General features: G+C 52.3%; 2 protein-coding genes across 2 annotated transcripts; both read left to right on the top strand.

Moving 5' to 3' along the window:
- Positions 1-3677: 3677 nt before the first annotated feature.
- Positions 3678-3965, top strand: LDBPK_354510 (hypothetical protein, conserved; the record flags this gene model as incomplete). The annotated part of the gene is made up of 1 exon (XM_003864980.1): positions 3678-3965. The coding sequence occupies one exon, from the start codon at positions 3678-3680 to the stop codon at positions 3963-3965; it is 288 nt and encodes a 95-aa protein (XP_003865028.1).
- A 5572-nt stretch (positions 3966-9537) lies between these two features.
- LDBPK_354520 (hypothetical protein, conserved) lies at positions 9538-9813 on the top strand (the record flags this gene model as incomplete). The annotated part of the gene is made up of 1 exon (XM_003864981.1): positions 9538-9813. The coding sequence occupies one exon, from the start codon at positions 9538-9540 to the stop codon at positions 9811-9813; it is 276 nt and encodes a 91-aa protein (XP_003865029.1).
- Positions 9814-11693: the final 1880 nt, after the last annotated feature.

Below are 11693 nucleotides of genomic sequence, written 5' to 3' on the forward strand. Positions count from 1 at the left end.
CGGACACCCTCGTCTCTGCTCGCGGTAAGGCGAGCAACGCTGGCAAGTCGTATGGCCAGATCGCGAAGGAGATGGGCTACATAAATGTGTGCAGCAAGGGTCTCGGAACTCGTATCCTGATGATCGGCACGCTGACGGGTCTGCAGTGGTGGATCTACGACACCTACAAGACCGCCCTCGGCATGGGCACGAGCGGTGGCAACGCCAAGAAATGAAATGGTGGCCTTGTCGAATGTGAGCCCAGGGAGAGAATGTAAGGGGGCTGGAAAATGCGCAGATGTAGTTAGGTGTAAGCTGCTCGCATGGCGGTGTGGGACGTCTGTGAGTAAACAATGAGGTTTGTTGTGAGCTGTGGAGGGAAAGCTGATCTGCAGGCCAGTGTGTGTGAGATGGGCTGTAAAAGAATGGCCCTTTTTGTTGCACATGGGTCTTCTTTCTCCTCCATTAGTGACCGCTTCATGTTGGTTCCATTCAACTTTCTCCTTGTACATATGTGTGCGTGTCTGAAATATTTAACGTGAGATGTCGACGCGCCCTCTATTCTGCACTAGAACAATGGATCCGTTGATGTGATTGCCCTCTCTTGTTCGCCTGCACTTGCTTCTTGTTTTGTTTTTTCCGCTCTTCTCTCTTTTGGCACTTCCACGTGTGAGTATGCTCAGGTGAGTGCACGCGCGAGTATCTCTCTGCACGTGTGTGCGAAGGTACGCGACAGGGAAGGGTAATGGAGAAGACGCGTGCGCGGACGGTCACCAATGCATGTCTCACCTGGCCCACCCACCCCTTTCCTTTCTTCTTGGTTTCCTTTGTTCTCCTAACTGGTTGTTACGTAGTGGCTGACCCATGGAGTAGGTGAGGTTCTTTTTTGTGTGGTTGTTGTTTGTTCTTCTTAAGTGTCTTGTGCTTGATTTCTTCGTTCGTTGGCTCTATAAGAGGGATTTCTAGGGTCGTGAGGCGCAAGCGGGCGAAAGCGAGAAAGGCATAAAGCAACACAGAGAGCGGGGAAAAGACACGGTGAGATGTCGTGATTCGGCGAACGGTCCCATACATAAACACGCGCTTAAAAGGGATGCGGTGGAAGTAGAGGTTTGCATCGGAAGAAGTGGATGCACGCACCGGTATCTTTTGTTCTCCGTTGGCCGCAACCCTTGCCAGGTCTTCCACCGTGGGCCTCATGTGGTCTCATGTGGCTTAGCAGATGCGCCTTGAAGAGGGCGTCTTTGCTTGTCTCTTTCCCACGTATCGCGCCTCTTTGTGTCCACCTCTGCGCGACCGCGTCGTGTTACCCGTTCACTCTTTCACATCGCTCACAGTCTGAATCTCTCTCTCTTCGTTGACTTCTCCGCTGTTGATTTTTTTTTTCGTCACGTTTCCTCTCTTGACGTCCCTCACGGCTGACCAGGAGAGAAACGAACACGCAACAGAAATAAGGAAAGCACCGCAGCCGGCAGCAGCAGAGGAAGAAGTCGAGAGAGAGACGGGAAACTCACGAAGGAACAGCAAAACAAAAATGAAGGAAAGTCCCAGAACGAGACGGGGGAAAAAGGAGAGAGACAGAGAGTGAAAGAGCGTCGTTTTTCGCTTGAACTGTGTCGCTGCGCCGCGAAAGAAAAGACACTAGCAAGAAAAATCTGGCAGAAAAGTAAAAGGTGCGATGCCCCCCCCCCACTCCCTCCACCTTCCCTTTCTTTCTCACGCCCATTTCTCTGCCCGTTCAGCTGAAGCCTCGTATCTTTTTTTCTGTTGCTCCAGCACGGCTTGCTTTTTTTTTTGGTAGCATCAGCTGACAGCTTCACAGTGATCGTGGTAGTGAGTGAAACTAGAGGCGGCAGACAAAACAGCTCGTTTTGTGCGATGAAGGGCATGAGAGGTGAGGATGGCGAGGTCATTGGTCGCACGGGGTCGCTTTTGTGTATAGGCTTCTCATTTTCCTTTTCGCGCCGTTTTTTTTTTGTTTTTTTTTTTTGGGGGGGGGGGTTCGCCTGTGGCACAGGCGAAAAGTCTATCGTCCTCGCTTTGTTTTCGTTCGTACTGTGTCTTTGCCTTCTTTTCTGCTTGGCGCCCCGCCCCTCTTCGTGCTTGTCGCCGCTGACAAACACTCTTTCTCTCCATCTCGCTCCTCCGGCTTCCTTGCTTTTTGTTTGTGTTTACATCCCTTTCTCCCCCTCCCCTCTAGTGACCTCTCTTCACTGTGTTTGTGTATACGCGAACGCGTGTGTCTGCGCGTGCTTGTGTGTGCTCTGTCATATTTAGGCATCTCACATCTTTTTTTCTCCCCCTCCTCTTCGACTGTGATGCCTACAAGCCAACAAGCAGAAAAGAAACGGTACCGAGTCTTCTCTCGTGTAGCAGAACATCTTGCTCCTCTCATCAGGTGTGGGATGTAAGTTTTTTTTTTTTAATGAATAGACCAGAAAAACAAGAGGGAAGCGAACAGGAAAAGTAAGCGATACCGACAACAGACAAGGAGGCAATGCGCGCCAGGATGCTCACCCTGGCGCTCTCTTTTTGCGCTTCGGCGCATTATTCCGCTTCTGCACGTGGCTGGCATGATGGATAGCCGTGAGCGATGCTCTTGCGAGGAAGGCGTACGCAGGGAGCACGGCAGATTCAGACCTTATTCATGTGCTCATCGTGGAGTTAGAGGGGGTGATCGTCAGAGCCAAGTGGAGCCTCCCGCTATGCCGAATGATGCGCGGCGTTGATAATTCGAAGGGTTTTTGTGGCTGTCCATGTCTGGCGGTCAATACCTCTTTTGTTTATGTGTTTCTCTGCATGCCAAGGATCGACGGATCGCATGTCTGCTGTACTCGGCGGCTACCTCATCCACCATTGCCTCCCCCTCCCCTCGCCTAACCTTGCATCCGGCCGGCTCTTCCTCTATCCTATGTGCTTTGTTTCTGAAGCCTTGTTCCGCTTTCGGGCGATCAGGTCGCGTTGTAACGACGGGCATCGCCGTCTAGCACACACGTGCATGTGATGCACTGAATACTCGAACGGACCGTGTATCGCTCTCGCCGCTATTTTACCGTGTGCTTCGACTCGTGTGGGCGTGCTTCCTGCGCGCCATCATTCCCAAGCACACATATAGACGCATAGAGAACACCGAGTTCATCCTTCACGTTGGTGACCGACATAGAACTGGGACAGCACCCCTGAGAACAGTCGCTCCTCCCCTCTAGCCCCGTCCCACCAAGCCCCAACCACATTTTTCCTTCAGGTTTCAATCATCTAGAGACCTGCGCATCATGAACACCTCAACACCTGATAATTCAACGTCTGCAGCGGAGGCGTACGCGCTCTGGGGAGAGCGCATTCGACTGCTGTTCAGCAGCCCGCCGTCTTTTATCGAAGCTAGCCTTGAGCGAAACCCATTTGAGCGTCACTCATGCTGTGTGCCCACCGACTCCTTCGATATCGCATCCGCTGCCGCGCCTCCAATTCAGCGTGAAGCGGCCCTCCGCGCATCGTCTGAAAGCGCGGCGGACACGGACGTGGCGGCGCACGCTGGAGCCTGCAACTCCTATCCTGATGAAGCGCTCTTTCCCTTCTGCTTCTATGCGCGTCTCCTGCAATCGCAGGGCGCAGCTTCAAGTTTGCCGTCTGCTGCCCGGCTCGCCAGCACACGCACTTCCACCCTTCTGCAGACTCAGCAGCTACGAGTGGACGAAGAGGAGATGGCGGCGCGCCTCACTGAGCGACTGCGTGAGGGGACTTCGATTGCGCGCGCACGCCAGCAGCGGCTACGCGATGTCCCGCCAGGCAACCTTGTCTCCCCCTTTTGCGACCCAAAGGTGGAAAAGCAACAGGCACAGCTGCACTCGGAGTTGACTGCGTTTTTGCTGGAGTTGCGCCGGGAAAACCTCGCTTCCGTGCAGCTGCGCCATCAGCTGCAGCACAGTCGCGCCTTGCGCGCGCACCTCCACAGCTTGGGCTCTTTTTCTGATTCGTTCTGCGCGGAGTGATCGTGCCGTGTTGCATGCGGAAAAAAAAAGAGATTCACCGCTGAGCGTGTTTCTTGTCTCTTCTCCCACAGGAGTACCTAGTATTGATGAAGCTCCTCTCTCGCACCTTTGGGCTCCGCACACACACACTCACATGCGCACATACCAGCGATGAACAAACGACAAAGAGCTAACACCGAGAAAAGATAGTGACCAGAATGCCAGCATCGAATGCTTCTCAAGGGAGCAGGAACGCGATGTGACCCTCGTACAATGCATGCCCGGTATGTGCGCAGAGTGACGCACTTACATACATTCCTGGCTCGCGCCACCTCCTCATCCCACCCAGACCCTCGCAGCCGCATCCCTGCTCATAACATGTGCCCTCTTCTGACGCTTCTTGCTCGCTTGCTCGCTTCTCTACCGCTGCTACCTTCCCGCAAGGCACAAACATGAAGCATAGAACGGTACTGCCCTTGCACTTTCTTCTCTGCCCCTTCCCCCTCTTCTGCCTTTCTCTCTTTTCGCATCGCTTCCGCTGGGGGATAACGACCCGAATCCGTCTCCCCAATCCATGCTGATCGTCTTGGTGTTTGCATCGGCGCGCCGACGTCGACACACGCCTCCGTCGAACCGCTGGTGGCTTTCTCCTCCCCTTGCATGCAACATTGCTTTATGACGCAACCCAGAATCTGCACGCGCGCACGCACACACACACACACAGGCACACCCTCCTGTGCCACCCCTTCCTCTCCGCTACACTTTAAGCAAGTAACCGTCACAAGCGACAAAAGTTTCCTCCATACTTTTGTTGTTTTGTTTTGTTGTTTTTCCTTTCGCGCGCGTGTGTGTTTGTTCTTTGTTCTTCTCGCTATTCTTGCGTCCTTTCACCTGACTCGCTGACCCTCCTCCGATACCTTCCTTTGCCTTCGCCCTTTTGTTTCGCTTTCGACACCCTTCATCAGCTACTCTACAGCCCCCCCCCTCCACACACACACGCACACATCACTCATCACACCGCCTCCTGCACGTTCGCGGTCTTTGCGCTGCTTCTCTCCCTTTCTTAACGGCCCCGATCGTACACTTACGCTTTCCGAAAGAAAAAAGAAACAGAAAAGGAGAAAACGCACACGGCAAGGTGCCACATTCGCTCAGGGAGTAGCAAGAAAGGTCAGACAGAACAACCGTACAAGCCACCTGTTCACCCCACTCAGCTCAGTCATCATCGCGCCGCCCTCTCGTCTACCTCCGCGTTCAGCGTCTCTCGACACAGACAAACGAGAAGAACCAAAGAAAGTTGTTTTGACTTCCCACACTTCTTTTCGCTCTCACTGTTATCGGCTTCTGTTCTTCTTCGTGCCTTATTATACGCCCCCGTGCACCCACCCAACCCCCTCTCACACAAGCTGAGTGCACGTGACACTACTCAGACGCGCTTAACGGCAACCCCTTTGAGAAACCAGTATATACACCAGCTCGCTCTTGCGACCATTTTTTTTGGTTGCTGCTTTGTCCGACCTCTCCGTTTTCCCTTTCTCGTCCGCATCTCTCACCCACCGCGAAGTCCTTGGTATCTCTCTCGTCTCGACTACAACACCCAAGCGCCCTCTTACACACGTTGTGGGAGGGGGTTTCTCTGGAAGCTGATCTCTCCCTCTGCCCGTGCTTCTCTCCGTGTTCACCGCCTTCCCCTCCCACTCTCCTCATCATTTTCCACGCGATTAGGGGTAGCTGTACTTCACCTATTGGCTGTTCTGTGCGTCTCTCTCTCTTCGCGCTCTTGTAACGCGAGTTAGTGGTCGTAGGGCTTCTTTTTGGTTCGCTTCACTCCTCGTTTTGTTCCCCATTCGGGAGATCGCACTGTTCTCTTAGTTCTGTTTTCGTTGTTTTCTTCATCTCTTTTTCACCCGCTGCGCCCTTCCCTCCCCTCGGCTCCGATCTTGATCTACACAATCTCATCTTTTTCCCTTTTTCCTCTTCCGCTTGCTTTGTCTTGTCCAACTGTGACAAGGTCCTCCCTCTCCTCCCTTCTTTGTGTGAACACCTCTCCTCTCCCCCTCTCCCTCTTGGTTGGCCGCTCCTTTCACTCGCCCTCTCTCTTTCTTTGATTTAATGTGCGTGTGCATGTGTGTGTGTGTGTGTGTTGTTTTCCGTCCCGCTTATTTGATCTCTTGTTTTGTGTATTTTTTTTCTCTTTTTTGGATTCGTACGTACATCTTTCGCTCAGCTTTTTATCACCCTTTCCTCGTCTCAAGTCACCACGTCGAGCTTCACCTCACATCTCCCACACACACGACGCCTATCTCCCACTCCCTTTCACTTCATCAGCGACGCGCACGGGCAGATATCATTTTCGTTGTTGCTACTCTCTCCCCGCTTTCACCGCTTCTGCCTCGTCGTGTGTGTGTGCTTGAGCGCGCTGTGAGTTTGCTTGCGTATTTCGTCTAGCAACAGAGACTTTCAAGAAGGCAATCAAGCTGTATAGCGAGAGCGTGCACAGAGAAGGAGGCAATTTTTTTAAGGCAGAGACTACCTGTATTGCGTGGCACACTGGGAATAAGGTGTGCTTCTACATGCGCGGATACCCTTTCGAACCTTTTCCCTCACCCACACACGTGTTCCTCTTGACGCTCCGCCCCCTTCCCCGCACCACTCATACACACACGCTTGTCTGGACTTGATCCCTTTTCATCCCCTTCTCATTACCTGCTTTCCTTTGCCGTTCAACCCTTTGCGTCTCCTTGTACCCTACCCCTCTTTCCGTCGATCTCGATTTTTCTGTAGTTGGTGCTCTCGCCTGCATCTTCGTCATCCTTTCGCGGAAAGGTCTCTACCCGCTGTTCTCTGCAGTTGGTACGCCGCTGCCGCCCTGTCGCACGGCCGTCGTTTTTTTTTTTCGTTGTTCGCTCTCCAACACTACCACCACCACCCTCCCTTTTTCGTTTTTCATTTCCTTTCATTGGTTCCTCTCCTGAGAGGCGAAGTGTCGCGCGAGTATCCAACCCCCCTGCGTAGAACGAGGAACGAAGAGGCTTCACATGCAACAGCATAGCGAAAGCGATCTCTTTAGGCCTCCTCTGTTGTATGCGGGCATAACCGCTTCTCTCTTTGTTTCTCCAGTTTTGACCTACGCGGTTGCGACAAGTACAGCGAAACACACACACAAAAAAAAAAACATAATCATTTGTGCAGCCTGGGTGCATCATCTATACGCTTGCATCTACCCTTGGCCGCTCACGCTCGATTCAAACAAGCTTCTTCTTACTTTCCCCTTTCATTCGGCGTTTCTGTGTTGTGGTGGGTTCAGTTGGACTGACGGCTCGCCGGGTTCCTCCCACCCCGCCCCTCCTCGCGCTGACCTTCACTGAAAAGAAAAATACAGTTGCGAAGGCGCAAAGGGAAAGAAAGGAGGCAAATCAAAAAAAGTCCAACGGAAAAAGGTAAAACAAACGGCTTACAGTCATTAAGGCACCGTCGGACATCACGTCCTGCGAGTTCAACAATCCGGTCCCCACCTCAAACGCACCGCCGATCTTTCACCGCGGCACATCCATAACACAAGCGTGTTTCTTTCTCTGCCATTTAGTCGTGTGTGTGTGTGTGTGCTTCACAGTTGTGCTGAGTGTTTTGTCTTTTGTCTTCCTGTACGTGGGCTCTTTCCCCCTCCCTTCCTCCCTCCCTCCTCCTCCATTTCGTGCACGGATTATTCTCTTATCTGGCCCTTTGAGCGCACTGTCTCCCTTTTTCTTCGCCTATTATCATTTTCTTTCAGCTTATTGGTCTTTGTTCTTTTTTTTCATTGCGCGCTCTGTGTGTGTGTGCGTGTGTGTTCTGTGTTTTCTTCTCTTCTTTGCGCTCTTTCGTCATCGTTTCTTTTCAACCTTGTTACCTGCTTTAGTCCCCCTTCCTCCTCATTTTTCTGACTCTTTTCTCAATCAAATTTTTTTGTGTTGCTGTTCTTGACCTATTCGCCCTCTGACCGCTCTTGGCTGCACCATCACAATTTTACTTTCTGGTTATATTTTTTTTGCAATTTCTTGTAATTTCATCAGTAGTGCTTCTCTTTCTGAATTATCTCTGTTTTTTTTTTCGCGTGTGTATGTGTCTTGGCCTGTGCCTGTGCACATGAGTAGATCTGTCAGCGATACCCTCTTCTCCGCTCCAACCCCCCTCTCCCCTTCATTCCACAATTCCTCACCCGTAGTACTTTCTTTGTGCTCGTCTTCCCGTCTTCTGTGCTACTTCTCTTTTTAACCCCCTGCTCCTCTTTTTGTTTCTCTGACTCGTGTGCTAACACTTTTCCCCCCAAAAAAAAAAAACGTTTTTTTTTTTCTTGTTTCGCTTGTTGAGCTCTTGTTCTGTGTGTGCGTGTGTGCCTGTATTCCTCCACATCTAGATAGACTAGCACAGCCGGTACCAAAACCTTTTTCTCCCGCTAGCAAGGATATCTGTTTCGACAAGCTACGTATACCACGCAAAGGCGTCTATACAACCGATTTCATCTCTTTTTGATTTTCTATCATAGCTCGCTTTATTGCCTGTGTGTGTGAGTGTGTGTGCGCGCCTCAGCGCATACCCTTTATACATAGGTGTGGGAGTGCTAAGTTGCGTTTTTGTGTCGCACTCCTGTCCTTGTGTCGATTTACCGCTTTATTTGCTGTCTTTGGTTCGTTGTTGATCTGACCTGTGCCTTTTTCATTCTGCTCTTGCTCTCTTTTTTGTTGTTCTTAGTCACGCGCGTCTACACGTTTACTGGGCATTCCGTCTCAGAGTGTCTCACCCTTCACGCGTGTGTGTCTCCGCGGCTGGTGTGTTTCATTTTTGTTGCCCTGTTATTATTATGATCGGCTGTTTCTATAAGTAGCTTCTAGCCTTGGATCTACCCACAATCTCCTCCATCTGTCTTCATCTTGCGCCTTTTATTATTCCTTTCGCCGCCCAATCTCTTTTTCGTTCTCCTTGTTGCTCTCCGTGTGTGTGTGTGCTTGCGTTTGTCTGTGCGCTTTTCGTTCGCTTTTTTTTTTCATCTTTGTGCTTTACCTCTCTACGTGTGGGTCCACGACTTCTGCCCTCCCCCTCCCCTCCTCGGAGTGTCTTCTTTTTCTACTCCCCGCCAACCCCTTTTCAGCTTTCGTTTTCTTTTTGTTCTGTTTCGTTGTACTCCTGCCCGTTTGGAGCGAGTGCGCAGTCGTCCAGTCGTTCAGTGATTCCTCTGTGTCTTCATTGCCACCTGACGCGCATCTGCGCTAGCGTTGACCTTGTCTTTTCTCCCGTTCACTTTGTTACGCTCGTATTGCTGCGCTCTAACTCGTTTTTTTTTTTGCTCGTCGTCTTCATTTCACTTTGGGTTCGCTTCTCTCGTCGCTTTGCTTGTGTGTGTGTGTGTGTGTGCGTGTGTGTTTTCGAGCCATCTATCGCGTCTTGTGTTCGGTCGTTTTACCGCCCCTCTCTACCTCACTCTCTTGGCCCTTTCCTTTCTTTTGTTGTTGGTGTTTCCCCTCTCCCCCCTTCCTGCCTGTTACGATATTAGCAGGCGCCCGCTGAACGGATTGTGTCACTCTTTTTTTTTTGTGATTAAGTCTCCATGTCAGGCATGTATCACGGCGTGTCTACGCCGCCGCAACATCCCCAAATGGCGTCCATCGTGTACGTGCCAAGCTCTCAACCAAATCCAGTGGCGTACTACGCCGCGGAGCCGGTCATGAATCCGCAGTCTATACAACAACTCCCGCAACATCAAGTTTCGCTCGTGTACCCAGACACCCCGGCCCAGCAGCGTATGCAAGCACCACAGCAGCAGGTGGTCATCCCTGAGAGCTTTGCTACCGAGGCGACCCCCTTCTACGCTTACCAGCCGGCGCGGCACTAAACGAGCGTCAACACCAGCAACCTAGTCTGCCTCGTTCCCACGGTCACCGCTAACAACTCGCCGCAGCTGCCCATGCTGATTCAGTCGCTGGGCTCTAGATCCATCAGCTTTCATGCCGACCCTGCCTTGCGTACTCAGGAAACGCACGCTACACCACAGGCGATGCAGCAGGTGCTGACACCAGACTACATGCAGGTCGCGATGGAGACGCCCGTGCCTCTGTCGCAGTCCGCGATCGACCCAGCCCCCAAGACAAACGTGATGAACTCTTCTGAGGTGTGCCGTCACTACATCAATGGCCGCTGCAACCGCCGAAAGTGTCGTTTTCTTCACCCTGACCTGCGTAGCTCAGTCATGCCCTCCCATGCGACCTGTACGCCTTGCGATTCAGCACCGATCATGAAAAATCCGTCGTTCGCCCAAGTTTCTCCGTTGACGCCATACTCCAGCCTTTCAACAGCTTCGCTGAATAGCTTCAGTGTTCCCCCTTCCACTCAGTGGGAAACCATCCTGTGGTGAGCAACAGCCGCAAAAAGTGTAAGATGCGGTATGCTGTGTGTGTGTGTGTGTGAATGATTAGGTCGTGCTTTTAGCAAGGAAAATCGAGCAGCAACAAGAAAAGAAAGCCGCATATCCGCGATGGAGAAACGTTCGAATCCATTTTTTTGTTTCGTTAGGCGTGAAAAGCCCCTCCTCCTCGGAAAAAATGCAGGAGGAGGTTCAGCTGAGAAGAAAGAGGGGACACGCAAGAAGTGGCAGGCAGTGAACGGCCGCGGCGGCCAAATTCCAGGCTATGTGAAGTCGTGCTGGTTTGCCGCACCTCCAGCGTCGATGCGGATGCGCGAGGTTGATCGTATGACTTTTCCTCACTGCCCCGCTGAAGGACTGCCGATCTGCCGCGCCTCCTCTCGCTTCTGCCGTCCTGCGATGCTCGTCCCTTTCCCTTTCACTTTCGACATTTTATGTTTCTTATTCTCTGCCATTTGTGTGGTTATTCACTTCTTTGAGTCACCGTTGCTCTGCTTTTCACTGCGCTCCGCGGTAAAGTGTGCTTATTCATGTTCCCTCTTCTCTGAACCCCCCCCGCAACTGTTGACCGGCTGCCTTTGAAGAGAGTGTGGATGCCATAAGCACACATGTGTGGCGGAGTTCGTTTTTTTTTGTGTTCTATGTGTGTGTTACAGTTTGAGTGTTGGGTGATGACGCTGAGGGCACTTATGACAGGTCACCTGAATATGTGCTTGTGATGCTATCACGGCATCATCTCGTCAACTCACCGACCCCCTTTTTCATGCGCTGTTAGTTTGCTGTCTCTCACGCATACGCATTTTCTTTTTCCACTTCAACTGCTTCTTTTCGTTCTTCTCGCTTTATTATGTCTGGATCCGTCGAACTGCGCATGTATATGAGGGGCGGCAGCTTTCACGTAATGATTGCGTATGCATGTGTGTACGCTCACCTGAGGTTCTCCCTTTGCCCTTGTGGGCCTCCGTCTTTTACTGTGTCGCGTCCATCTCACCCTTTGATGACGGGAGGGGGCAAACACACCCCGGAGTGAGGTATCCCGGATCCACTAGTCTCCTTCACCCTCTGTGTGCATGGGAAGAAGCCAAGCAGCCCCTCCTTCATCCCCTGCCAATGCAGCGCTGCACTTCCTCTGGTGCTGGCAGGGTCCACGTGCCCACGACGTAGGGAAGCCAGTGCGCTGCATCGCGACGGATGTCGGCGGTGTGTCAGGTCCTGGATGGCGTTGCGTCGGAGCGGCCTGCGGCAGTGCCGACGCGTCTGCGCGGCTCCAGCGCATCCGTCACCCGGCCCTCACCACCGCCTGCTGGTGTGGGGAGCCTGCGCGTAACCCCCCCCCTCTCCGAGGAGGGATG

Source organism: Leishmania donovani, chromosome 35, assembly GCF_000227135.1.
Source record: "Leishmania donovani BPK282A1 complete genome, chromosome 35".
Lineage (NCBI taxonomy): Eukaryota > Euglenozoa > Kinetoplastea > Trypanosomatida > Trypanosomatidae > Leishmania > Leishmania donovani.